This window comes from Acomys minous, assembly GCF_964271855.1.
Source record: "Acomys minous genome assembly, chromosome: 9".
NCBI lineage: Eukaryota > Metazoa > Chordata > Mammalia > Rodentia > Muridae > Acomys > Acomys minous.
In genome coordinates, this window is record NC_140490.1 from 22,258,763 (window position 1) to 22,285,537 (window position 26,775).

The 26,775-nt window shown below is 48.0% G+C and overlaps 1 protein-coding gene across 1 annotated transcript in view; it reads right to left on the reverse strand.

The window, feature by feature from the left end:
- Nucleotides 1-26,775, reverse strand: part of ARHGEF3 (Rho guanine nucleotide exchange factor 3) — a 274,736-nt gene that overhangs the window by 183,670 nt on the left and 64,291 nt on the right. The window contains exon 3 of the mRNA XM_084794850.1: nucleotides 3,796-3,862. Coding sequence (XP_084650976.1) covers nucleotides 3,796-3,862 — 67 coding nt within the window. The remainder of the gene's footprint in view (nucleotides 1-3,795; nucleotides 3,863-26,775) is intronic.

The window sequence follows — 26,775 nt, forward strand, 5'->3', positions numbered from 1 at the left end:
AATGGTGTCCTCTGGGGCAGGATCTTCTAGCCCCAAACTTGGTTAAGTCTCTCTCCTCTCATTTCAGTTGCTAAAAGAATTCACTTCTTTGGGGTCAATCCTGTCCTTATCCCCAGTGTTCAGGTGGCAAGAATAAAGCCAGAACCACTCAGAGTTCCGCAGTGATGACACAGAGGGTCCAGTTTGCTTAGTTACAGTTTATGTATTTATTGTATGTGTACCCAGGCGGGGCATGTGTGTGCCAAATCGTGCACCTGGCTGTCAGCGGACAACTTTGGGGGAAGTTGGTTCTTTCCTCGAATCTGTGGGTCTGAAGGATCAGACTCAGATCCTCAGGCTTGGTGGCTGGACAGATGGCGGTGGGGTCTGACATCTTGACTCGTATGCTGTAAAACCCGGTGCAGAGAACCTGGCCCTCAGGCCCCTCACTTCTGCTGTACAGAACTGAACCAGTACACTACTCATCACCCTGTCTCTACACCTCAGCCCCTCTTCTTAGCAACTGCCCAGGACCTGGGTGAGCACGCTCAGCATCCTTTTCCTGCCTAAGTTAAAGAACAACAGAATTGCCAACACTTACACTATAATGGCTTTCTCCACCACATATACAAAAACAGTGCTAGCACATAGATTCTAACCTTCTTTTCTTATCTTTTTTTTGGGGTTGTTTGTTTGGTTTTTGTTTGTTTGTTTGTTTGTTTGTTTTTGAGACAGGGTTTCACAGACAGAGATGTGGCTCTGACTGTCCTGGACTCTCTTTGTAGACCAGGCTGGCTTTGAACTCACAAAGATCTGCCTGCCTCTGCCTCCTGAGTGCTGGGATTAAAGGTGTGCGCCACCGCGTCCGGTTTAAGGCCTTCCCTTATAAACAAAGAAGGACAGGAAGTGCTGGAATCTGGGACCCGGCCCTGGAAGAGCATCCACAGCTCGGCCTGACAGACCTGACACTGGCTTGCATTGCAGATCTGCACCACTAAAGAACTCCACAACTGGCAGCGTCTTCCTCCTGGCAGCACAGGGAAAGCTCTGCTGGGAATGAGACTGTTTGCATTCTCCTGGGTCTCTCCCACCACACATGTCAGTGGGGATCAGTAGACGCTAGTTTTTCACTCTATTTTATTTGGGGTTCCTTAAGCCTCTACCTCCCTTCCAACTCCCTAGCCCTAGGTAGGAGAGAAAGAAGGTTAGAAGGGACAGGGGACATAGGTCTCTTAGCTACTTTCTGCTGGCTAGGGTTGTCAGGTTCTTTAGGAAAATATCAGTCTCAGTCATTAGGATACCTAGCAGTCTGGCAACATCAAAGGGCAAGCACAGAAGTAGGAAGAACCAGCAGCCTTCTTTCTTTGTCCTCCATGCCCTGCACTAGGCTGTTATCAGCTGTGGATAAACTAAGGCAGTCCCATATCCCGTACTTGGGATTGCAACACAAACACATTTACATAACATAACTGAGTTTTTAAAGAAACCAAAATTTCTGTGACAGGGATCTTCCTCCAGGGCGAGAGAGATGGATCTGGCCCCAGAGGACTATGTAACAGCCAGTCTCCTTTCCCTCTGGTATATCTTGATGCCAGTTTTTCTGACTTTTTCAAGAGGCCCCGGGGCCAGAAGAAATCAAAAAACGGAACAAGAAGCCAAGACAGATACTGCTGCTGGCCCAAGCACCAGCTGAAGCTTAGTCACTCATGCCAGTGTAACAGGTTGAGAAATTCTTACTGATTATTGATTTTGCAATATAGGAGATCAGACCTGAGGCCTTGTATATGATCCTCAGACGCTTAGCCCAAGATTTTCTGAAATAGTGTCTCACTAATATATCCCAGGCTAGCAAGGCTACATTACACATGACCCTCTGCCTCTACAATTTATACATGTGGGTCTCTAAAAAATATTTTCCAAGAGGGACCAGATAGAGACATCTCAAGATCGTAGACATTAAAATCAACCCAGCTGGCCAGGGATAGAGGATTCCCTGAAGTATGAGACTTTGTGTGCTAAAATCAGGACAGTCCCTCAGCAATGTGGGGTACCTTTCTGCCCTGTGTACCTGCTGCTTTTGGCTAACAATGCTGAATGGCAGGAGAACACTAAAGGGGGATAGGTAAGAACATGAAAACCAGCCCCTCAAAAAGACTGCCTTGCTCCAGATCTCTATGAATTTGAGGCCAGCCTAGTCTCTACAGAGAGTTCCAGGACAGCCAGGGCTACATGAAGAAATCCTGTCTCTGAAAAAAACAAAACAAAACAAAAACCCTCGTACACAAAAGATCTGATTTCTACATAGTCAAAAAATGACATCAGAGGTCAACTTCCGAAGTATGTCTAGACTGCATGGTCAACAGAGACTCTGGTCTCTGGTCTCTGGTCAGTGACTCTGGGAAATACTGCACATTCCATTACCTTCCCTTATGGAGTCTCCAGACACAATCCCATCAAATCTCTGACATGCCCTGCAGTGAGGAACACATTTCGCATGGCACATTCAGTGTGTCCCAATTCCACTGCGCCTCCACAAGCTTTTCTACCTCTTGATGGCCATGACCATCCATTCATTGAGCACACTCTGGAAATGGAGATCTGATCCATGGAAACATGAGCACCAGGTACAAGATCTACTTCAGCCAGTCATGCATCTACCTCAGAAATCAGCACAGTTCTCCTTGTGCTCAGTGAAAAGTATGCTGTAACCCGAAAATTGTATCATGGGCCGGTGACACGGCTCAGTGGGAAAAGGTGACTGTCACCACATGGGACCTGTGTCCAATCCCAAGACCTATAGGGTGGAAACTGAGAACTGACTTCCATTCACAAGTTCTCCTAAGACTTTCACATAGGCACCATGGTACCTGCCACAGGTATACCCACCAATAGGTAGCTAAATAGATATTTAAAATTAGAAGCCACGTTCCCCACAGTTTTAATAAGTGGCTGCCATCTATCCACAGTTTTAAAGTCTGACTAGAACCAGTTAAAGAAATCATAATAGTATTGACTAAAGATCTGAAACACAGTTTAATAGCAACATCTGGATTTTGTGCAGGATAGATGCCATTCGTTCCTTCAACCAAGCAAGCAGGAGCCAGGCCTAGAAATATGGCGGAGAACAAGAACTAAACAAGGTCTCCACATACTTCCACCCGGGGCTTCCAAGTTATCTCAGCAAGTTCATCACCGAACACAACAATACGACACGCAGGGGTACCTGGGCGGGGCAGGGGGGGAGGCCCTTGATCCAGCTTCACCACTCAGAGAAGGCTAAGCATCAGGGAAATGGATGGGCCTGGAACAGCATAGCCAGAGGAGCCTCATAGGCAATGGCCTGGAGGTGACGGAACTCAGAGCATCCCCTACAGATCCAAACAGAGCCCCTGAGTACCTTGGATGCTGTGACTGTCATCATCACGTTCATATCAAGGAAGGGGTGGCCATCAGGAGGGAAGAACTGCCTGACCATTCCTAGACCAGATAGAGTCTGCTGTTTTGTACCTGACAGAGGTGTACCTGCCTCACACCTCTGGAAAGCAAACTCCCCTGAAGGCATGTGCCTGCATATATCCTCATCAGGCTGGCAGACTTCTCACTTCCTTTTCCTCCACTCCAAGGAGCATAGGACACAGCATGATGCTTGCTTAAGAGACCTCAGCATGTTCACAAGAGTCTCCTATGGCCATGTGCTCTGTATCCAGGGCAGGTGATGTCATCTGTGCATGGCATACAAGTGCTATCCCCAGGTGAACCTTATTAGGAGAGAGAAGTATGTCCCACCAATGGGACAGGGCCACCCAGGACACTTACCCCTCTGAAATTCCAGGCTTTGGGAGAGGGAAACATGGAGAAGTTGTTCTGTCTCGGCCGCTTGGGTCTAGAAGAGAAAAGACAAATGTTACTGTTCAGGGATGAGATGCCCAGGGGATGTGCTACTCTTTCAGACACCTCAGCAGCTTTCACTCCAAAGCCCTGCTTGACCCCCAAGAGAAAAGTCCCACAGCCCCACCAAAGAGTCAATGTCTCACCTGTGAAAATCAAATCCACAGCAAAACCCAGACACAACCAAAAGCCAGACCCAGTGCCCAGTGTCTCTCTTTATTTATAACATCCAATAATTCCCAAATGGACGCCATCAGATGATATAATGTTCATGACTTCGATTCAGACAAGAATTCTCCCTCATTACAAACAGGCTGAAGAGCTCCAGTGTCTCCCCAAAGGCCACACAAGCTCTGGGTTTTAATTTTTTTTATTATGCTTATTTAGTGTGCATGGAGGGTTCGGTGTCCCATGGCATATAACTGGAGGCCAGAGGAAAACTTACAGGAACTCAGTTCTCTCCTGCCATGTGGGTCCTGGAGATTAAACTCAGGTCTTTAGGATTGGCACCAGTGCCTTCACCTGATGAGCCATCTCACCAGCTCCACCATATATATATATATTTTTAAGTGAAGGTAAAATAAAAACATTTTCAGGCAAAATAAATGATATGAATTTGACAGGGGAGGAAAGAAGCTGAGGATGTGCAGATGGAGACAAGGGGCAGAGAATGTTCATGAACAGTCTAGAAACACACGATGACCCCCTGCCAAGACAAGAAGGCACTAGAGGCAGGGAACATGGTGTGGAAGCAAATGGCACATGTCCTTGAAGGAAGTCAGTGGGGGACCAGAGAGACATCCCCGAGGACATGCCATGAAAATGTTAGTGGTGCTGGGGACAAGAGCTGAGAGACTTTTGCCCAAAGGTGAGGCGGAAGTGTTATTTGTACAGAATGGGGCTTGACAGAGAGCCCAACTATTAGTTAGCCCAGGGAAGTCTTCAATCCACAGTCTCCCTGAAGCCAGCACGTTGTCTGTCTTTTTATGATCCACTTGTAGAGTGCCAGACGACAAATCAATATCTGAAGACTTTCCTGAACATTTTTAACATCCACTGTCGTCAGGCAGCCCAGGCCGACAGTGCTCCCTGCTCTGGCTGGAAGATGACATGAAATGGCACCGAGAAGGTGCCTCTCCTCTCCCTTAACCACAGGGCACTTACTCAACGCACGCAGTATTCGAGTGTCTGAGCCGTTGGTGTTCTCACTCCATCGCCAGGCCATGCATGGCAGCCCAAACTTCAAACACTGAAGCCAGACGTGAGCTGCTGGACTCAGTAGGAAACATGGGATATTTTTAAGGGATCTTTTGTAACAGAGGTTGATTAAAAATCTACTGTTGAAAACTTTTTTTTTTTTGTAATATCCAGAGGCAATGAATGATGACTCTGTAGCAATTGGGGACATTTTTAGAAGCCAAGGGATGGCTCTCCCTCCATCACCTGAACTGTAGCAAATGTCTGCATCATGAAAGGTTTCCTAATAGCCTCCAGAAACCCACATCCTGAGTGGAAGGTCACATCCCTCCGGAAAGAATCATTAGTTTTTTACTCTTTAATCAAGCAGCAGCAAACTGTCATTTTTCTAAAGCTCTGCCCGGGGAGCCCAGTTCTTTCCTGAGTGTGTGTTTTTTCTTACCAGGACTCCACACTCGGACTCTCCTTTCCCATGAGTCTCCAGGAGAGCTGCCCCCAGTCTGTATAAAATAAGACAGCAGAGGACTCTTGCTCAGGAGGAAGATGTGGGATCTGGTCATGGGCACCACATCCTCGACAGCGCTGGCCTCGACAGCACATGGGAATCCTCATTTCTTTTTTTATAAGCGTTTGTTAAGGTTTCATTTTAGCAAACCAACACTTGTGGAGTGCTCACTATGTGCCAGGTTCTGTCTTAACTGCCTATTAAACATTAACTCATTGTCTTCGAAACAATGTGATGAGTAGATACTACAGTTATCTCTACTTCACAAAGGAAGGAACCAAGGCTTTAGCAGGCTAAATGATTTGCCCCAAAGCACAGAGCTAATTGATGGCAAAGCCATGATTTGTTCTCCCTCCAAGGTGCATAACACACACACACACACACACACACACACACACACACACACACACACACACATAAAAATAAAACTGGAGAAAGAGCCAGGCGGTGGGGATGCACGCCTTTCACCCCAGCACTTAGGAGGCAGAGACAGGAGGATCTCTGAGTTCAAGGCCAGCCTGGTCTACACAGTGAGTTCCAAGACAGCCAAGGCTACAAAGAGGAACACTATCTTGAAAAACCAAAAAATAAAAATAAAAAATAAAATAAAGACTGTTAAATTTTTTCTGAGTGCATGTTATAGTTTATTTAAAGCACAGTTTTAATGTTTTTGTCTGTTTTTTTTTTTAAGACAGGAGACAGAGTCTCAGGTTAGTCTGAAATTCAGATACTTAGTCTTAGCCAGTCCTGAGTGCTAGGATTACAGGTATGTGCCACAGGCCCAGGCCTTTTTTACTACTGGGGCTGAAGACAAACTCCAGGGTCTCACACATTCTAGGCAAGTATTCCACCACTGACCTACATTCCCAGACCTTTAAAAACTTCCATGACCAACTTTTCTGAATATTTTAAAGAAATGTAGAGCAAGTAATACTTGGAAAGGATTTTTTAAATCACTTTGATGACTCAGTAGTTAAAAGCAGTTAAAGACTCAAATTTGTCAGATGGCTCATAATTGCCTGTAACTCCAGTTCCAGGGGATACGATGGCGGCACCTGATCTCTGTGGGAGAACACGCACATCCTCCTGCTCCCTCCTGCACACATCTACCTACAAAAAAAAAAAAAAAAAAAAAAAAAAAAAAAAAAACCTTAAAGCCAGGTATGATGGTGTACATCTTTAGTCCCAGCACTCGGGAGGCAGAGGCAGGTAGATCTCTGAGTTTGAGGCCAGCCTGGTCTACAAAGAGAGTCCAGGGCAGCCAAGACCACACAGAGAAACCCTGTCCCAAAAACAAAAAAATCACTATGTATAAAAATAATAAAAGGATTTGGTTTGGTTTGGTTTTTGGTTTTTCGAGACAGGGTTTCTTTGTGTAGCCTTGGTTGCCCTGGACTCACTTTGTAGACCAGGCTGGCCTCGAACTCAAAAATAATAAAAAGAAAAAAGGCAAACCTGTCAAACTATTTCTAAATCATAAACAAAAAGAACGGAAATATGTTCAAGGCTCTAACTCAAAACGCACTGACCTGAACCCTTTCCTAGCTCCTGTGGACCACCTGTAAGAGTCTTTGCTATTATCTGGATTTTGTCCAGGGAGGGAGGAACAGAAGATAGTCTCCATATTTTAATCAATACTATGTTGATCAGCAGCTAATAAATCAGCAGGTAGGTGGCCCAGCGTGTCTAAAACCAAAGCCCTAAAACTGAGTCCTTAGAATGGGCATTTCTAATTAACGCTCTCTTGCTCCTAGCAGCTAAGACACCACAAATTCTCAAATTAGCCAGCATCACTTAAAGTAGTTTATTGACTCTGATACAGGACCCACCACAGTCTTCCAGGGCAATTAGAGGCTCTATAAATGCTTCTCTTGGCAGTCAACTGAGGCCACACATAAAACATGTTTATTCCCCAACTGTCAGTGAAATATAGTGGTGAAGCCTAGCCCGAGGCAGGCTTGCTGGAGCACATGTGGAGGAGAGGGAGGGCGAGGCCAAGCACACTGACATTGAGGGGATCTAGGCACTGCAGCAAACAGCAAGCCTCTCCCCTGGTCCACCACTCAGACAGCTGGGAAAAGGGGGATGGGTGTGAAAGGGGAGGACACATGAGGTGAAAGGTAATAGCTGTAGTATTTTCATGGCATTAATACTATTTGTGCTGGTCTCAGCCAGAGGTTGCTATCAGGACACCTGTCTCCATTGCTGTCAAGCTTATTTATTGAGACAGGTTCTAGCACTAACCCTGGAATGCAATTATTACATTAGCTGGCTAGTGAGTCCATGGTATCTGCCTATTGCTGCTGCTCCCTCTTACTGGAGCAATAGGCACACATCACCCCCACTGTTCCCCGCTTTTTAATGGGTGTGTTCATGCTTGCACAGCAAGCACTTTATCCACTGAGCCATCTCCCCAGCCCCAGTGGTGTTCTTTTTATGCTAATTAACTCCCCAGCTCTTCATAGGACCCTATGGAATAGGGTGATAACAGTGGGCAGGTGGTGGGGACTGGGATCAGACTTTGTAATGCTCACAACCAGGCAGCCCCATTTCAGGCATCTGAGAAATAAGGATTTCTTTTCTTTTCTTTTCCTTTTTTTTTTTTTCCTGGCCACTTCATCTAACAGAATATATTAATTATGCATCACTTACCAAATATCTCTACCACACACAGCCTGTCTGAATGCATAGAGCAGTACAAGGCTGCTCTCCTGGGCACCTCACCATCTTCCAGTTGGGAGAGCAGAGCCAGTGCTTGCATCAGTGTTACTATAGTTGCCACCATGGCAACCTCCCTTCGTCACCCAGGCAGAGATGCTCCTCCTAGCCCCTCCGGGACACTGTTTGATTCATGGATGTAGCTCTTGCAGGTTCACCCTTCACCTGCCGGCAACTTGCTCACACGCTGATAAGACTGTGACCTACCTGGGGGATTCCCAGTTCCCTGGATGCATCTGGACCAGTCTAATGGGCCAGTGGGGAAAGACCATGCAGAGAAAAGAGATTTGTAGAGCAGGCAGGTGACACCTTCCTCCGTGCCACAGCCTGACACCTTCCTCCATGCCACAGCCTGACCCTGTCAGGAGAGAGCGCACAGTGCTGGGAGAGGACAGAGGTCAAAGGTCATGACAGCTGAGCACAGGGAGACAGGAAAGTTGTCAGTGGGAGCCACAAGTCTTGTAGAATCCTGGGGATATATAGTATCTCTCCATAGTTGTTTGTTTGTTTGTTTCTTTCTTTCTTTCTTTCTTTGGGACCACATCTCGCCAAGTAGCCCAGCATGCCCTCAAGTTCAAACAATCTTCATGTCTCAACCTCTTAAGTAGCTGGGATTACAACAAATCTCTAGCTCAGATAGGCATCTCAAAATGAAACTACTGATTTGCATAGTCAAAAATACCACTAAGAAAGGCATCTTTGAAGATACTAGATCCATAAATGAACTTTCCAAAGCCCTTAAGGTCAAGGTAGAAACACTTAAATTTTTCTTTGAAATTCTTAAAAAGCTAATTCCACACTAGTGTCTTCTCAGGGTTATAAGACTAACCCCACACTCACCAGGTTACTAATTCCCTGCGTCAAATGCCCTGTTACATAGTCCCTGAAACGTCATGACTCACATACATTAATTTCGTAATCATAAAATACTAGTTTGGGTGTTTTGTTTTGTTTTGTTCTAAGCTGAAATGTTTTGGTCATATGTAGCTCTCAGAAGAAACCCAACCCACTAAACAGCAAAAATGCACTGCCCACCTTCCCTAGCAATTAGTAAAACAGAAGTCTAAATAAGCAAGTACATCTGCTTTCATAGAGCAGTTTTTAACGGTAATAATGAGTGTAGGCAGGCGAGAGGTGTGGAGACTGGGCCTCACAGTTTTGAGTGCATAAACCAGTCAACCCTCCTAAAGCTACGACCCTTTAATGCAGCTCCTCATGTTGTGGTGACCCCCAACCACAAAATCATTTTCGTTGTTGCTTCATAACTGTAATCTTGCTACTGTTACGAATCATACCGTAAATATCTATGTTTTCCGATGGCCTTAGGCAACCCCTGTGAAAGGGTCATTTGACACCCCCCCTAAAGTGTCTGCAACCCACAGTTTGAGAACTGCTGGTATAAACTGTCATAACATGCCCATACGTCTTCTGGTAGCAAATTAAGAAGCATTTTCCAAAAGCATGGAAATGACCCAGAGGCTCAACCTTAGCATAATTTCTGTGACAAATACAGCAACTCAGATGGCTCCTCCCACGTGACTCTACATGGAGAGGCCGGACACCTAACTGGCAATGGGTTGCAGGTTCAATCTGGTGAATAAGGAAGACAGTGGCAAGAAGATGCCTACCCCAGCGTGGCCATCAGGACCCGGCTCATCTGGACCTGGTGTCGTCACACACATGCTCTCGTGCCATACTCAATCTGACCCACAGCTGAGCAAACAGAGACACAGATGTGAGACAGTTGGTCCTCAAGAGGCTGGGACAGGTTTTCAGTCTAGTTACCTTCCCAGGTAACATAATATCCTCCACCTCGGAGGCCAATCACAGATTCCGTAGCGGAGTCTGCTGAACCCTGTCCTTAGGGCCCCCACACTGAGGGTGAAACATCTCTTCAAAGACCCCTTTCCCTAGAAGCCACACCTTCCCAGAGCTCCCAGCCCTGCCCCCTGCTGCCAGGAGCAGAGAAGAGAAAAGGCACAGAACCAAGAATGAGATGGTGGTCTGGGACAAACACCTTGCTAACAATAAAAACAGCCACTGTCTGCAGAAGGACTACCCTCCGAGAGCTAAGCATTTTAAAGTGCCCATCACCCTAAAGCCCATGAGGATGGAAACCCACTCACGTGCACAAGCCTGTCTACATACTCCATCCCGTCATCTATCTCCACCCTCCATGAGGAGGATAGCAGTACCAACTTCAGAGGGTTTAGCTGGTGTGTGGATTAAGTAACTCCATGTACAAAGCGGATATGAGGGAACTATAAAGCTAGCCTGTGTATTAGCTATAGTGACTATTAACCCACTATCATCTGCCTATTACCTATGGCAGGAGGTGCAGCAGTGCCTCTCAACGCTGCCGCCTTCCTCTGCTGAGCAGTGACCTTTTCCCTGCTCTCAAAGACTCGAGAAGGGCTAACCACAAGCTCCTCAGATGAGCAGGTGGCCCTGCCTAGCCAAAGGCAATGACACTTCTAGAATTAAGGCAAAGACATCTGTCCTTCTCGTGTGTGGCTGAGCTGATAAAGGCATAAACTCAATGCTGTTTGGAGTATTTTGTATAGAACACCTACCACAGAAGGGAGGTAATCTGGAAAGACCAAAGGAAAGAAAAAAATCCCAGCTAACACGGAGGCACCTGTAAGCAGCCAATTCCTGGAGGCGCTGCCACCATCAGTGACAGAAACATAAGCCTTTCGCTAAAAGTAACTTAAGCAAATGCATACGGCTTTCTGCACCTGGAACCCCCCCAAAATGAGTTTTGTTTCTTTGTGAAAGGCGGCTACTTAAGAGAAGCAAGAGACAAAGCAGGAATGCCATCAGAGGCCGCTCTACTGTTTCCCCGCACACACACAATGCCTGACACAGGGAGTATTCATCTCACTTGTGACAGGGCCTGTTGTCAGGGGTCCTTTCCGATCACCCTGTGGAGTCTGAATCCCTCTGTCACCTCCCTGCAACGCATGGCCTGGTTTCCAGGCTACCTAGCACTAGCAGGCCTACTCTCGGTCTTGCTCATGGTTTCTTGTGGGTTTTTCTGACTTGGCTTCCTCTGGCTTGTGTCTGTTTTCATCCCTTTGTCCCTGAGGTCCAGATCAGTTCCTACCACACAGTACACATCTGGTGAGTGACTGATCGGATAGTGGGGGGCAGGGGGTGTGGGGGTGGGGGTGTGGGGGTGTGCTGTGTGCACTGATTTTTTTTGTTTGGTTTTGTTTTGTTTTTTTTTGTTTTGTTTGGTTTTGTCAAGTAGACACAAGCTAGAATCATCCGGAAAAAAGAAGCCTCGATTGAGAAGACAGCCCTACCAGATTGTCTTGTGGGACATTTTCTTGAACAATGATTGACGTGGGACAGCCCAGCTCACCTGGGCAGGTGGTCCTGGCTTGTATAAGAAATCAGGCCAAGCAAGCCATACAGGGCAAGCCAGGAAGCAGTGTTCCTCCATGGCCTCCACTTCAGTTCCTAACTCCAGGTTCCTGCCCCAGGTATTGAGCTACAGGCTATGAGATGAAAGTAACCCTTTCCTCCCTGAGTTCCTTTTGGCCAGGGTGTTTATCACAGTAATAGAAGCCCTAAGACGGAGGGCTTGGATGATGGATTGGGCGAGTACAGAGCACTCCCAGGGCTGAGTAAACAGCCCCTGGGACAGGGTCCACAGAGTCTGGGGTCTCTTTCCTTCCACTCTGCACACTGGCTCTCTATCCGATTCTCTGAGCCAATCTGCTAACAGCCTCCCCAGCCCACTGGCCCCATCGCCCCCCAATGTCCATCTGTGGCATCAGTGAGAATTAGTGGCAAGGAGCCTTTTGAGTTACAAAGATGTCTTCCTTCTCCCCCACCTCACTTCTTGTTTAAAGATAATGTTTCATTTGAAAACCAAATAGAAAATATAAATATAATAACCAGTTATCACAATCTAGCCTCTAAGTTCAATTTGGCATTCAATGAGAAATGAGAAACTTATGACTTATGTGACCCTCAAGCTGATATACAGTTGGGGTCATTTTCAAGGCTAGACAATTCTGTTTAGATTTAAAAAAAAAAAAAAGCTTACTTATGTATGACTGTTCTGTCTGCATGTATGCCTGCAGGCCAGAAGAGGACATCAGATCTCATTACAGATGGTTGTGGTTGCTGGGAGTTAAACTCAAGACCTCTGGAAGAGCAGCCAGCTCTAACCCGCTGAGCCAGCTCTCCAGCTCTGAAAATTCCATTTAGAAAGCAGTGTCAGTGAAAGGTTTGGAAAATCTAGCAACCAAGGACCATGTTCCCACCTGTGACCCTGGTGCCATCAAGACCTCACGATACGGTAACCTGTGGTCAGCTTGGGGTAAGCAGTTTCCTTTCCTAGTAGCGAGTTCCTGGAGTTTCTGCTCCCTTGTACCCCACCTTGCTAAAAACTACTCACTTTAAGTACCTTGCTGCTCCCTGTCACACTCAGGAGTTGGTGAGCCTTGTGAATGTCCTTCACAAACTCTGTGGCCACAAAGCTTTTTTTAAAAAAACCCCTCTGAACCACCCTGGCCCAGAAACAGCCTAGAAGGGGACCGAGAACCATTCAGCTTCCTGTTGGACCTCCCACTGCACGTGTGGTTCAGCCCCACTCAGCTCAGAAGTGAGTCAGACTCAGTGTCTCCCTAGGCTGATGCTGGGTACACCCGAACACAAGCCTTCAGCTGACCCACACAGAAGGAACCCCAGTCCTAAGCCCTCACTGGGCCTTCTTTCTGTGTGGAAACCGCATCTAGCATATAAATCCAGCGCCCTAACACAGATGAGTTTCACAGAGCATCATGTAGCAGCCAACCATGGGACCACCCCAAGCCCATCACCCAGAGACTCCTCAGCCTGCTGGTCTTCTTCATACGCAGATTCCAGAATACGATGCTAACACCTGAGGGCCACGGCAGCTGGAATCACTATCCTAGATCCTCACAGACACAGATCCTCTGTCCTCTAATTTAAGAGACAGGTGGATGGGTGGGGACAGAGAGGGAAGGAGAGGGACGGGCCCCCTGAGGTGCAACTGCTAATTTGTGGATGTCCTAAGGAAACAATTCTATTAAAATGACTGAAATAAGCCAGGTAGTGGTGGTGGTGCACGCCTTTAGTCTCAGTGCTCAGGGAGGCAGAGGCAGGCAAATCTCTGTGAGTTTGAGGGCAGCCTGGTCTACAGAGCGAGTTCTAGGATAGCCAAGGCTACACAGAGAAGCCCTGTCTTGAAAAAAAAAAACTGAATTAAAAGGCAGGGGGTACACCAGCAAGGGACCCATGCCCTGGGGAGCCCATGACAATCATTCAGATCAAGTTCAAGGTCAGCATTCAAGATAATGCTGATGCTTGCAGAATTTTTTTTTAATCCCGCGTGTGTCTTTCAAAACAACTATTAGCGTGTTTTATGAAGCTCATTCTCGGCGGCCAGCACAAACTATGGCTAAGTGAAGATCACGCCCAGGCCCAGACTTTTATAGACTTTGAAATGCCAAGGACCTATACAGGAAAGAATAATATTTTACCTCAGCCTGGCTCTTAGAATGAGCTCAAAATCAAAACACAGAAGCAGCACAGGGCAGCTGGCCTTGGGCAGGTGGGTCATCCTTCCAGAGTGCTCGGTGGCCACACAATGACTGTTCTCCCCTCCCCCAACACACACACACACACACACACACACACACACACACACACACACACACGTCGATAGCCTGTGGAACATCAGCACATCATCAAGATCCCAGATAGCCAAACTGTTATGGGATGATATGTATGTATGTATGTATGCATGCGTGCATGATATATATGTGTCTGTGTGTGTGGTTTTTATTTACTTATTTCGCAAGAGAGAAAGATGTTTTTTGTTTTTTGTTTTTTTTCACAGCCCTGGCCTGTTAAGTCTTCCAAATAAAAATAACGAAGCAGGAAGAGCCCTCCCAAATGAATACATGGTTTAAAACAAGAGTGGGCATGCACTATCACTTATTTATATTTATTTTGTTTTACTTTTTTAAGATTTATTTTATGTGTATGGGCATTTTGTCTGCAATGTATGTATGTGCACCACATTTATGGAATGCCCATGGAGGCCAGAAGAGGGCGTAAGATCCCCCAAGAACTGGAATTACATACAAACTCTTGTGCACTGCCATATGGGAAGAGCAGCAGTGCTCATCTCTCCAGCCTTGGGTTTTTGTTTTGTTTTTCTGAGGCAGGGCCCTCACGTACCCATGCTGACCTTAAGCTTCCTATGTCCTGCCGCTGACCTTGAACTTCTGGTCTTTTCCTCCACTTCCCCAGGCAAGCATCACCACACCCAGCTTAGAAATAAGCTTGAAGAAGCTTAGTTCTGGCCTAACGTTGAGGCAGCCTGGATAGCACAAGCCATCTGCAACTGGCTGGCCAGGGGTATCCTTGCATCTGCTGCCCTTTGCTAGGTCCCTGTCACCTTGGTTGGGCATGTGGGTGGGCTGCAGAACTCAGGGCCAGCTACATGAGGTAGACAGGAGAGAAAGTTAGCTTCCAAGAGGGAACACAGAGCATGTGGCCAGCTGCTCTAAGAGCAGTCTGGGGACCCCTTGTGTTGTAACCACACTCACCCCACACACATTTATTTGCCTGGCATCTCCCATAGGCCTGCCTGACGTGAGTGAGCCATGGTCAAGGAGGATACGGGGACTTTGGGCTAGAGAGGCCGCTAGCATGCCACTGGGCTAGCTAAGCTCCCTGGAAAGGCTTTGTTCGGGGAACAGGACAGAGACAAGCCTCTGAAGTTACTTCTGTTTCCCCAAGGCATGCTCAAGGAAGCGTCAACCATCAAGCACCTCCAAGTTACAGACGCCTCAGGCTCTGCTGGAGGCAACTTATTAACACACAGAACCAGGGCATTTGAGTCAAAGAGGGATGAGCAGGGATTGCTCGTAAGAAAGAGAGACAGACATGCACCTGCACCTCCGCACACATGTGCTTTTGTGTTTCCAGCACCTTATAAGCTCTAGAAACAAACAGGTCAGGGAGTACAGGTGAGGACCAGGCAGGTGCCAGCCTGGGCTCTGCATTGCTTTGACTTTCAAGGGCCTCTTAATGCACCTTAGTCGATCTCAACCACTGGAGAGAATGTGTATCCTCCAATCCCGACCTCCTCACTGAGAGGGCTACAGCTCCCCGCTCAAGGACTCTTTCTTCCTTCCTCTGCTTTGGCACCTCTCCCTTAACGCACCCCCAGGTTCCCACTCAGGCCAGTGCCCGACGAGCTTCCCCTCCCCCAGCCTTGTTATGGCACCACAGCGAAGGGGCCCTTCTACCATCTTCTACACACCCAGTGGGTCAACCTCAGCCTTCAAACTGAGGAGGTCAGGGCCAGCTATGCTGGGCCACCCTGTCCCCAGCTCCGGGTGCAGCACCGGGACCTAAAGGGGCAAGAGAAGGTAGAGGCAGTGATATCAGCCCAATACTTAGTTTTCCCAGCCTCAGTTCCTGTGGACTTTTTTAGGCGGCCTGTGCAGAGCTTGTCTGCCGGACCTGAGATCTGGGGACCTGAAAGAATGGGGCAGACCGCAGTCTGATGCTGTAGACAACCTTAGCTCCATTTCAGCTACTTCTATAAACAATGAGCTAAGGAAGGTTGTTTGGGTTCAGAAAACATGTAAATAAACGCCAGTAAGCACATACTAAGTATCAGGAGAGCAGCCCTTTCCCAGAGCTTCCTCAGGATAGACCAACTGAAACACAGTTCTCTGGCACATAATATAGAATATATCTGGAAAGGCACAAAGGCGGAGGAAGGCCACATCCAGATTCAGGGTACATGGACCAGTCTGGGTTCTATTACAGGCACGTTGACACCCAACAAGAATAAGCATGTTTTATAAGTTGAATGTATATGTTTGTCACAAGAGACACAAAATCACACCCAAGAACAATCCAGGGAACACAATGCACCTGAGATGAAGGCCCTCTCTGCCTTTTCTCCCGGAGCCTCTCACAGCTCCCCAAGGCATTGCTCGCCATGGGTCACTCTCTGACCATGCTCTAACAAGTTCCCCACCTCTGGAAACTGGAGTTAAGCCTAAACAGCTGGAAGGTGACATCAACTTCTCTTTTTTCCTTGCTGGATTGAATTTCATTTTATTAATTAATCTATTTCTTTTTTCTATTGCTCTTTGCTTCAAGACAGGGTCTTACGCCGCAGCTCTGGATGGCTGCAGCCTCCTGGGATCCCTGTGCGTCAGCTTCCCAGCTGCTAGGATTGTAGATATGAAATAGAACATTTGGCTCATTTTGCCTTTTACTTTATTCCCATTTATCTAGTTAGTTACTTTGGCTTTGTGGTTTGTTCCTTTTCTTTTTTATTTTTATTTTTGTTTGTTTGTTTTCAAGATATGGTTTCTCTGTATAGCCTTGGCTGTCCTGGACTCACTTTGTAGACCAGGCTAGCCTTGAACTCACAGCGATCCGCCTGCCTCTGCCTCCCGAGTGCTGGGATTAAAGGTATGCACCACCATCTCCCGGCTGTGTTTTGTTTCTTAAGAGGCCATGCCTCGTGCAGCCCAGGCTGAACTCAAACTCACCTTGTAGCCAAGGATGGTTTTAAATTTTTGATCCTCCTGTTAGGGCTACAGGGGTGCACAGGGCTAGAGCGAGAAGCAAGGACATGCTAGGCAGCCACTCCGCCAACTGAAATAAAGCCCCAGGCCTTGATTTTCTTTTTAGAATTACTGTTGTGCTCAGTAAAATTCACTCTTTGGGTATAAGTAGGCGAGTGCTGATAAATCTTGTAAGTGCATGCCTGCCACCACAATCGAACTGCTCAACCACCCCTCTGGAAGCCTCCGCCTCAGCCCTCTCCTCAGGCCCCTCCTCAGCCCCCTCCGCCTTAGCCCAGTTCCTGGCAACTGCTGACGTTTCCTATTTCTATAATTTTGACTTTTCCACAATGTCCCACACATGGACCACCACAGTGCCCAGTCTTGCCCATTTGACTGGCTCCCTTCACACAGCAGAACACACTGAGGTCTATCCTTGCTGCTGTGTGTACCAGCAGCTCGTTAGTCTCTACTCTCCTCCCTGGATAAGAGACCTGTTTACTGGGGGCAAGGTCACAGAAAGCAACAGTAGCCTTCCACTCCCCAGTCTCTTAGTCACCAGCTTCTAGAACCCACTTCCAACTAGGGATGGCAAGATGCAGCAGAGGTCCAAGGCCATCTTCCTGGCTGGGTCTGTAATCAGGCCCACTGAGACCCTACAGGCCTCACCCCACTCAGCACATTTGCAAAACGGCTGGCAATACCCCAGCTCCCTCAGAGGACTTGGGAACTTGGGGATGGGTCTGGACTTCGGTGTATTACTTATAAAGTCTACTGTCCCTAGAGGTGGGGACAGAAAGGTCCAGCAAACAGGAACTGCCATTTGCAGCTGAGTTCAAAGTGAACGCCCTGACCTGGCTAGGTGACAAAGGCGAGGACCCACATAACAGAGTGAGCAGGGCTACAGCCTTGGGGGGGGGGGGCAGTGGGGGGGGGGGAAATGCAACTGGGAACAGTTTGGAAAAAGCCAGCAAATGGGTAGAAATATTGTCATGAGGAGCTGGGCCAAGGCCAGGCTCCATACTGGAAGCCCATGATAACAACTGGGCAAAGCTCTCGCGACTGCTCTGCCTGTGAAGAGAGCTGACCACCTAAGGGGCAGTGTCAGGGCAGGGTGTGGGGGGGCTAGGGGGCTGGGGGGGACCAAGTAGGTAGAGAAGGGAGATAGAGGAGAGGGTGCACTCTCATGAGGACTGTGGAAGAAAGTGAAAAGACAATAGGATGGTTACAGAAATCATAATCTTAAAAACACCGAATAACAGACTAACACCGGATCCTCGGGGTGAGCCACGTGATGTTTAAGACATTCCAGGTACCTACTGATGTTCTCTTCCTAAATGGCCACGTTGTTAAACTACCTTAGAAATATCTGGGTCCATACCCATAGTCAGGGGCTGCTCCCAACCTTGGTCAGGGAAGGGTCTTGCTGCAGTGGGCAGCGGGTACTGTGGAGACATCTGACTGTTGCAAGTGCTGAAAATAAGGACCGCAAGTGCTCAGTTATAGACGAGACTCTGTCAAAACCTCCCCACGAGAGCTCAAGGAGCATTGCGGAAGAGAGGGCAGCATAGGAGCAAAAAGACAAGCAGGAGCGCTGTGACTGTTGTCCTTTGGACATGGCGTGGCTTGTGCTCACATGACTCTGCAGCAGCTATGGTGCCCCACACAGGATAAAGCCCACCGAAAATCCCAGCATGGAGAACGGAGGGGCCCCTAGGACCCTGCCCTAACTGAAGAGCTATTGGCAGTTCATGATAGCTATGGGAGGGAGAGTCATTTTTCTTCAGGAGCCTGGCCGCTGATAGGCTTCCCATGGCCCCGTGGATGGTCCAGTACCCATGTGCCTTATGGGAACTGTTAATTGGAGTCAGTGGGAGTTTTGGAGGGCGGATATGATTAAGGTACACACCAGGTAATTGATGTTGCAACTCTAGGCACCTTCAGTGAGCGCCACCGTCCCTGCTGTCCCCGCTGCCACCATCCATCAGCAGATGAAGCAGGAAGACAGGGAAGGGTAAGCGTGCACTGCGTCGAGGGGGCGGGGGACAAAAGAGCAGAGAGCCTGGATGCCCACGACAGACCCAGCGCTCTACTGAGCTGCTGGCAATGCAAGGCTTGGTGGAAGGACTGGAAGACACTTCTTCACAAGGGGAAGTATGTGGCTGGAAGGGTTGGGCATGAGGGAGGGAGCTGGTAGAGAGCAGACGGTACCTCAGTGTGTATGCTCAGCTGAGAGCCGCCCGCACTGCAGAAGTTTCTCCTCCTCAGCAGCAGAGCTGCTGTGATAGATGGGAACAGGCAATGCCGTTGAGGGTCATTTCTAGATTGTTCCTCACCAGATGAGTAAGAAATCCTTGGAGTGAGTGTATAGCAGCAGTTTCCATTGCCTCGGATTTCTCAAGCTCATGCTCATAAAAAACCACGGAGAGGACCAGCAAGATGGCTCAGTGGGTAAAGGTGCTTGCTGCTGTGCCAGACAACCAGGGTTTGATTCCCCGGGACCCACATGTTGGAAGGGGAGCACTAACTCCTGCATGTTTTCCCATGACCACCATACACGCATTGTGGCACATGCACCACCATGCCTCCTCATGAATGTAACTATTTTTTTAAGCACCTACAATAATGCCCAGTATGCATGAGACACAATAGATATTACCCATCAAAATTATTAATAGCATTTATAGGATGGGAGGATAATCCCATCCATTAGATGGAATTAAAATGTCCCCTTGGGAGCCAGACATAGTGGCACACACCTTTAATCCCAGTGCTCAGGAGGCAGAGGCAGGCGGATCCCTGTGATTTTGAAGCCAGCCTGGTCTACAAAGTGAGTCTAGGACAGTCAGGACTACAAGAGGAACCTTGCCTCAGAAAACAAACAAACAAACAAACAAAATGTCCCCTGTGGGAATGTCCTAACACTGTTCCAGAACCCCTGGGCACACGAATTCTCTAGTTACCGTAAACCGCCCTTTTCATTTCTGTAATGAAGAGGGGCGGGGAAAGATCCTGGACAGGAGAGGTGTGAGGTTAGGGAGGTCAGCTTTTCCAGAGCCCAGTGTTAATTAATCAGTGTTTATGTAAGAGCACAGGCCCATCTGGCTACACTCCTGTCTGAACCTTGTGCTCTAAGAAAGAGCAGTGGGGAATGCACTCCCTTCAAGGTTTTGCTGGGCAACCTTGGGATGTTAGGATGACAACACAGTCAGTGCAGCTCTAAAGGGGGAGGCCCCTTCTGGAGAACACAATGTTCCATTAGAAATAGCTGGAAGTGAATCTTTTCCAGGGCTGAGGGCTGGAGGCAGCAGGACTCCTTACCTCTACAAGGACAACGAGAAGAAAGGCACACGTAGTGTGAGCACACAGTGCACTCTGGTGGCCACCATTGGAAACGCCATGGAGGAGCCGCACCCCTCCGCAGATGCTCGCATACCACCGTCAGCTCTCCAGCGTTCCTTCTAGCATTTTGTGTGGCTGGGGACCAAACCCAGGGCTTTATACAAGGTAGGCAGGTGCGTTACCACTGAGCTACACCCCAGTCCCTTTCAAAAACTGGAATTGAGAGTGGGGTCAAGACAAGTGGGTAAAGACACTTTCTGCCAACCTTAACAACCTGAGTCAGGTCCCCAGAACACACATGGTGCAAAGAAAGAAGTGACTCTCAAAAGCTGTCCTCTGATACACACACACACACACACACACACACACACACACACAGTGTATTTTTTAAAATATAATAGGACTTGATAATTAACAAGCTTTATTTCCCAGCAGAAGGGCTAACAGGAAAAGGGCACATTTGGCCTTTCTTTACTTAGGGTGTTTTCATGCTACTGCTGCTATCGCTATTGTTGTTGTTTGTTTGTTTGTTTGTTTGTTTTGGTACACCTGAATGTCATCTACAAATGTCCCTGTGGGTGCTAAAGCACCAGATGCAAGGCCACTTGGGCTCTCCAAGTGTCCCCAAAGCCCAGAGTGCTCCATCACCATCTTAAGAGACTGTCCTTATGGCCACTAGACTCCAAACTTCACAAACTGTAACCCGAGTCCCATCTGCTACTTCCTTCCAGTAAAACCACAGCAGGTCTGGGCTAGGGACAGTGGGATCCTAGTAGCTGAGAGGACAGGTCAACTTGGGGTCAGATTCAGTAGACACTGGCTAGCCTGCTCTGAAACCTTCCGGTTTCCCACCTGCTTCGGAACACAGTGTCTGTGACCCGGCCAGTTTCTTCTCCCTGGTGTACGGTGTGAACTCATGACTCTCTATGACTCCAATGGGGCTAATTGGTGGGCGTGGGGGAGCTATAGCAAGGATCTGTGGGGAAAAGCTGGGGTGGAAGAAGAGTCCTATGGGCAGAATAGACCGGAGAAGGATTTGGGTGGAGTCAGGGGCAGGCTTCAGGCAGCTAAGGAATCAGAGCTCATGACCATTGCAAGGTATAAAGGATGTCTTTGGTTATTGTTGGAGCGACACAGTACAGGGTAAAAAGGTCCTTTTGCTGCTCATGGAGCACTTCCAATCTCCAAATACAACAAAGCCCCGGGGACCTTGGTGCTTTCACAGATAAGGGAATCAGGGCTGAGAGAGGGTCTGTACCTTGCTAAGGGCCCCTCAGCTCACTGACTCCCATCCTGCTGGCTCCACATCCCTGTTCTGGGATGCTCAGGGTGGAGATGGGGGATGCTGCAAGGAGGACAAGTGAGACTGTGATGGCCCTGGAGACCAGCTCACATGACAGAGCAGTGTGTGAGCAATGCCAGAAATAATAGCTCCTTTCCTTCCCGGCTCTTTGCCCTAATCACTGACTTCCCCTAGCTCTTACGCCCCACTTCCTGCTTGATAACCCCACCCCCACACGGTGATAGCCATCCATCCTTCTGCACACAGCCAATCCTGACCCCAAACCCGCCAACCTGATGGCTGTGCCTGCACTTCCCCGCAGAAGGCTTTGTTCTGGATTTATGCTTTAGCTATCGATACCCATGGGCTCAGGCTTTTTCTCCATCCTCACAAGAAACAGTCACTGGCCCCAACATTGTGCCAAGGACTGTCCTGGGCACTCAGGATACAATGCCACTTAGAAAACTACCCAAAGCTAGAAACTAAAGCGTGAACCAGCTTACAGGGAAGGTAACTGCAGATAGCATGTCAACTTCTAGAATCTCCTGGAAGAAGAACTCATTGAGACACCTAGATGAGGCTGGCCGATGAGTGTGCCCATGGGAGATTATCTTGATGATGTTAAATGAGATGGGTAGACCTGCCCACTGTGGGTGGCACCATTCCTTTGGTAGGGAATTCAAGCTGAGCAGCGGGATGCATGCACTAATTCATTGCCCTGTTTTTGACTGTGGACATCACAGAACCAGTGCTACAAGTACCTGCTGCCTTGAGTTCCCTACAGTAAAATGGCCTGTAACTTAGAATTAGGAGGCAAATAAACCATTCCTCACTTTAAGGTGCAATTGTCAGGGTTTCTAACTTGCTTTGTTTGTTATTTTCTTTTGGTTTAGCCCCAGACTCTGCACACTGATGCTATCAACTTACAAAACATAGACACGCAGAAAAATAATTTTTCAGGCATAGTCTCAAAGATTAGTTTTATATACAAGTTTGTACTTATTTTTTAATAAGTATTACTTATTTTTATTTTATGTACATTGGTGATCTGCCTGCATGAAGATGTCAGATCCCCCGAAACTGGAATTACAGACAGTTGTGAGCTGTCATGTGGTGCTGGGTATTGAACCCAGGTCCATTTGGAAGAACAGCCAGTGCTCTTAACCACTGAGCCACCTCTCCAGCCTGCAAGTTTGTATTTAATCCAGTTTTCCTTTCTCTGTAGCATCTTTCATGATTATATATGTATGTTTACTATTGTATATGCATACAAACATACAGAGAGTGTGTGTGTGTGTGTGTGTGTGTGTGTGTGTTCCTTGGTGATCCTTAAAATACAATTCTTACACTCACCATGTTACTTCTCTTGCTGAGTTAAATAAAAGTTTTTCCCTCAGGTTTTATATATATGTATTTTTTTCAAAGCCCAGACCAAATAAAATGAATCTTCACATGATACCACTGAAACCTGAAGAAGATGGGGAAAGGCATTCCAAGCTGATGTGGCAGCATGTGCAAACATCCTGTGGCAGCGAGTGTGCAATGCTGGAGAGGGGCTGGGCCGTATGAACTCTAGCGCCTATAACCAGGGCCTTTGCCAGCAGCTACTGTGCCAACATCACACGATGATTATGGAGTCAAGTCCCCCCATATGCCCCAGCCACAGTCAATAGCTGTCTCCTACCAAACGGAATTGGCCTTGTGGGGTAGGGAAAGGACTGTGGCATTCAGATCAGAAGGTTGTAATGTCAACCTTCTCTAGTGACCAGAGGGTCAGGTAAAACACGGTTGGCAAAGACCTAGTTTCTGAGAGGGGGATCTTTTTGAGAATCCACTCACCAGCTGCCTACCTAAGTAGGTAGCAGAGGAGACACGATCTTAGGCATCCGTAGCTCGGAGTCAGGCCCTGTTCACCTCAGGGCAGCCTCCAGTCTGCTGCATCCCCACTCTGTATTGTGCAAATGCCTACACAAGGAAGTCTGTCAAACACAACAGTGTGACAGGACCACGGCTCTCCACTCAGGCTGACTTCAGCCCTCATTCATTCTCTACCTGACTCACCTCAGTCACAACTGGGCTGTTGTGGGCACCTGCTGTGGGAGCACAAAGGGGACCCCAGGCAGAAGCAGAGGCAAGCACGTCATTCTGTGAATGTGGCCAGTTACCTTAATCTTCCTGTGCCTCAGTTCCCCAGTGTGGAAATAGACACATGCACCTCATTAAAGGTTCAGAGGTCATGAGGAAAGGTGTCGTAAAACTATCTAAATGTGTGTTGTTCATAGGGGAACACCTACATACACCTATAATCCAAGTATTTGGGAGGTTAAGGCTGAGCTAATAGTGAAACACACACACACACACACACACACACACACACACACACACACTCACTCTCTTATTTGAAACACAATCTTACATGAAGCTTGGGAAAAATGTGTGCCCAAGAATATATAGCTGGGCTGGAGGGATGGCTCAGAGGTTAAAGAGCACTGGCTGTTCTTCCAAAGGTTCTGAGTTTGATTCCCAGCAACCACATGGTGGCTCACAGTCATTTATAATGTGATTTGATGCCCTCTTGTGGCCTGCAGGTGTACATATAGGCAGAGCACTGTATACATAATAAATAAATAATTTTTAAAAAAAGAATATATAGCCATTGACAGGGGAAGGCGTGATAGGCAGGCAGCACAGGACCAGGGGTTCTGTCGGGACAAGAGGTGCTCACAGGTTCCAGCATGTGTGTGGCTGACCTGAACAGTCTCTAAGGACTTAATTACAGTAAGCATCCATTGAAACTGCCACCTGTCTATCAAAACTGATGCCTGCCTCCTGACAGTATCACAAAGACAGATAATTTCTTCATCTTTTTCACATTAGATGTATAACGATGCACAGGACACTTTCCATACTACCCTCATCCCTAGCTGAGGACCACAGAGAGCAAAAGGAGATGTCCCACAAACAATGGCTTGGGGGGAGGGACAGTGTCCACCCTCTGCCTAGGGCAGGGAAAGCTGGGGAGATTGGCTCAGCAGAGAATGGGTGAGTAATAAAACAAAAGCACCAGAAACTATCAAAATCATCTCAATCTCCCTTGTATGCATGGTTTCCCCTCTGGGAACTGACTGGATGGCCGTTTACAAGATCAAGCATCGGGGCATCTCTGGCACCTTGCTTATGAGACATGCCATGAGGACTTTTCCAATCACCAAATCCAAAGTTGGTATTCAAGAGTCTGCCACAAGGGGGCAAGAGAGAGTAAAATTTTATTGTATTTTTGTTGCTGTTGCTTGTTTGCTGAATTTTATCTCAAATTGAGACTCTAATAGAAACTTAGATTAAACACAAAGGCCTCCTGTTGAAAATATATCTCTGAGGCCTCCTTTAGTCCAGGTGCTAAAGACCCTTGTTTAAAATGGAAATGGGTCACAAGGACTGGCTAATATTAAATTCAATTAATCATTAACCACTCCCTACACCTGTGAAGAAGCAATGCCTCAGCTGAGTTACCAGAGGTCATGACTCTGGAAGATGAGGGACCAGCGGCTCTTCACACCACTCCCTCCGGCCCTGGTTGGCAGATCTATAAATGGGGGTGTATGGATCATCTACCCCATCCGACTGCAAGGCTCCGGCATCCACAGAAACATCCCCTCCTTCCCAAGGAGCCTCCTCACAATCTGGCAGCTTTTGGCTCTCGGCTTATAGCCACCCCTCTCCCTCACACCTATACCCCCACCACAAACCTTCACAGTACTGGGTCTCCCTGTAGTTCTGAAGCTCCTGTCCTAGGGACTGATACTAATAGACTGGGGTATCAAGGCCTCCGGGAGGCCTTCAGGCCACAAGGCGGATCCCTCATGAGGCAGATTCCTGTCCTTATTAAACAGACCCCCCCCCCCCGCAAGAGAGCTACCTTCCTTCCCCACCATGGGAGGGAACAGGAAGGTGCCATCTAGAAGTAAGGATGAGGGGGATGGGGGGAGGGGCGGATCTCCACAGGGCAAATGTAATTCCTTTAAAGAAGATAGCCAAGCATGGTGGTGCATGCTTACAGCTTCTGCACTTCAGTCTGAGGAAGGAGGACCAAGAGCTGGAGGCAGCCTGGGCTACAGTAGGCAGCTAAAGGTGGGCAGCCTGGGCTAGGAGGCAGGCAAAGGCAAAGGTGAGAACAGGCAGTCCCTACAACTTGGGAGACATGGCAAAAGGGTCTGCTCTGCAGGTCTCCAGACGGGGCTGGCTCCACACAGGTACCCCAGACAGGACCACAGAAACTCAAGAGTCTGTGCGTTTTAATCATATCCTCAGATGCCCCTGGTTGAGTCAACAGAGAGGCAGCATGGGGTGAAAGGAGGGTTACCACTTCTCCCTATAGCCCCATCATCTCCCCCTTGAGGTTATCAGGAAATCAAAGGGTTTAATCATCTCAATGCCCCCAGGGTCTCCAAGTTCCAACTTTAAAATTCCTGGGCAACACAGGGGCCTGTAAAGCTTGCATGATATTTCTGGGTGTGGATACACACCTGTCACGTCAGCACATGGGAGGCTGTGACAGGAAGGGCTTGGATTAGGGGCCAACGTGGGCTACACAGTGAGACCCAGTCTCAAAACAAACACCATAAAAACGGAAAACTCTACAATTCAGAAAGTCATGATCCTTGTGAAACTGTGCCAGAGTGCGGAAAGCTGGGTGCCCCTTCTAGCCCCGGGCTTCCTCATGCACAGCCTTGGGTGGATGAGAAAAACTGAACCTTGGTGTTCTGACACTAGAGGGCACAGAGCGCGGCCCAGTTTCTGACTGGTCAGTCACTGTAAGCCACTGCAGATTCCCCAGTCAGCAGAGACTATATAAACACAGTTAACAACAACAACAACAAAAAACCCCAACCACTCTTCCCATGGGTCACATGACAGAAGGGGCCACTGGGCACACAGTCCAAGAACTCATGCCAGTGGGACTGGCCGCATCTGGCAAGGGTGCCTTGGCACTGATACCCTGTACGGTTCAGTCTTTACAAACATTAACCCTCACTGAGATCCACCTCTTCTGACCCCACCAGCCGGAAGGATACAGGATCCAAAGTAGTCAAGTGCTGTTTTCCTGGCCCTGGGGATCCAGATGCAGTAAGCAAGTCTATGTTCTGGGCTCTTGGGGACTACAACCAATCCTCAGGCTGCAAGCTGTTGGCATTTTCTTGGTTTGGAGTTTAGTTCAGAGTGTTTCAAGTAACAGCCAGCTAAACGACCTTCATCTTTCCACACAGAATAGAAACCACCATTTGGAA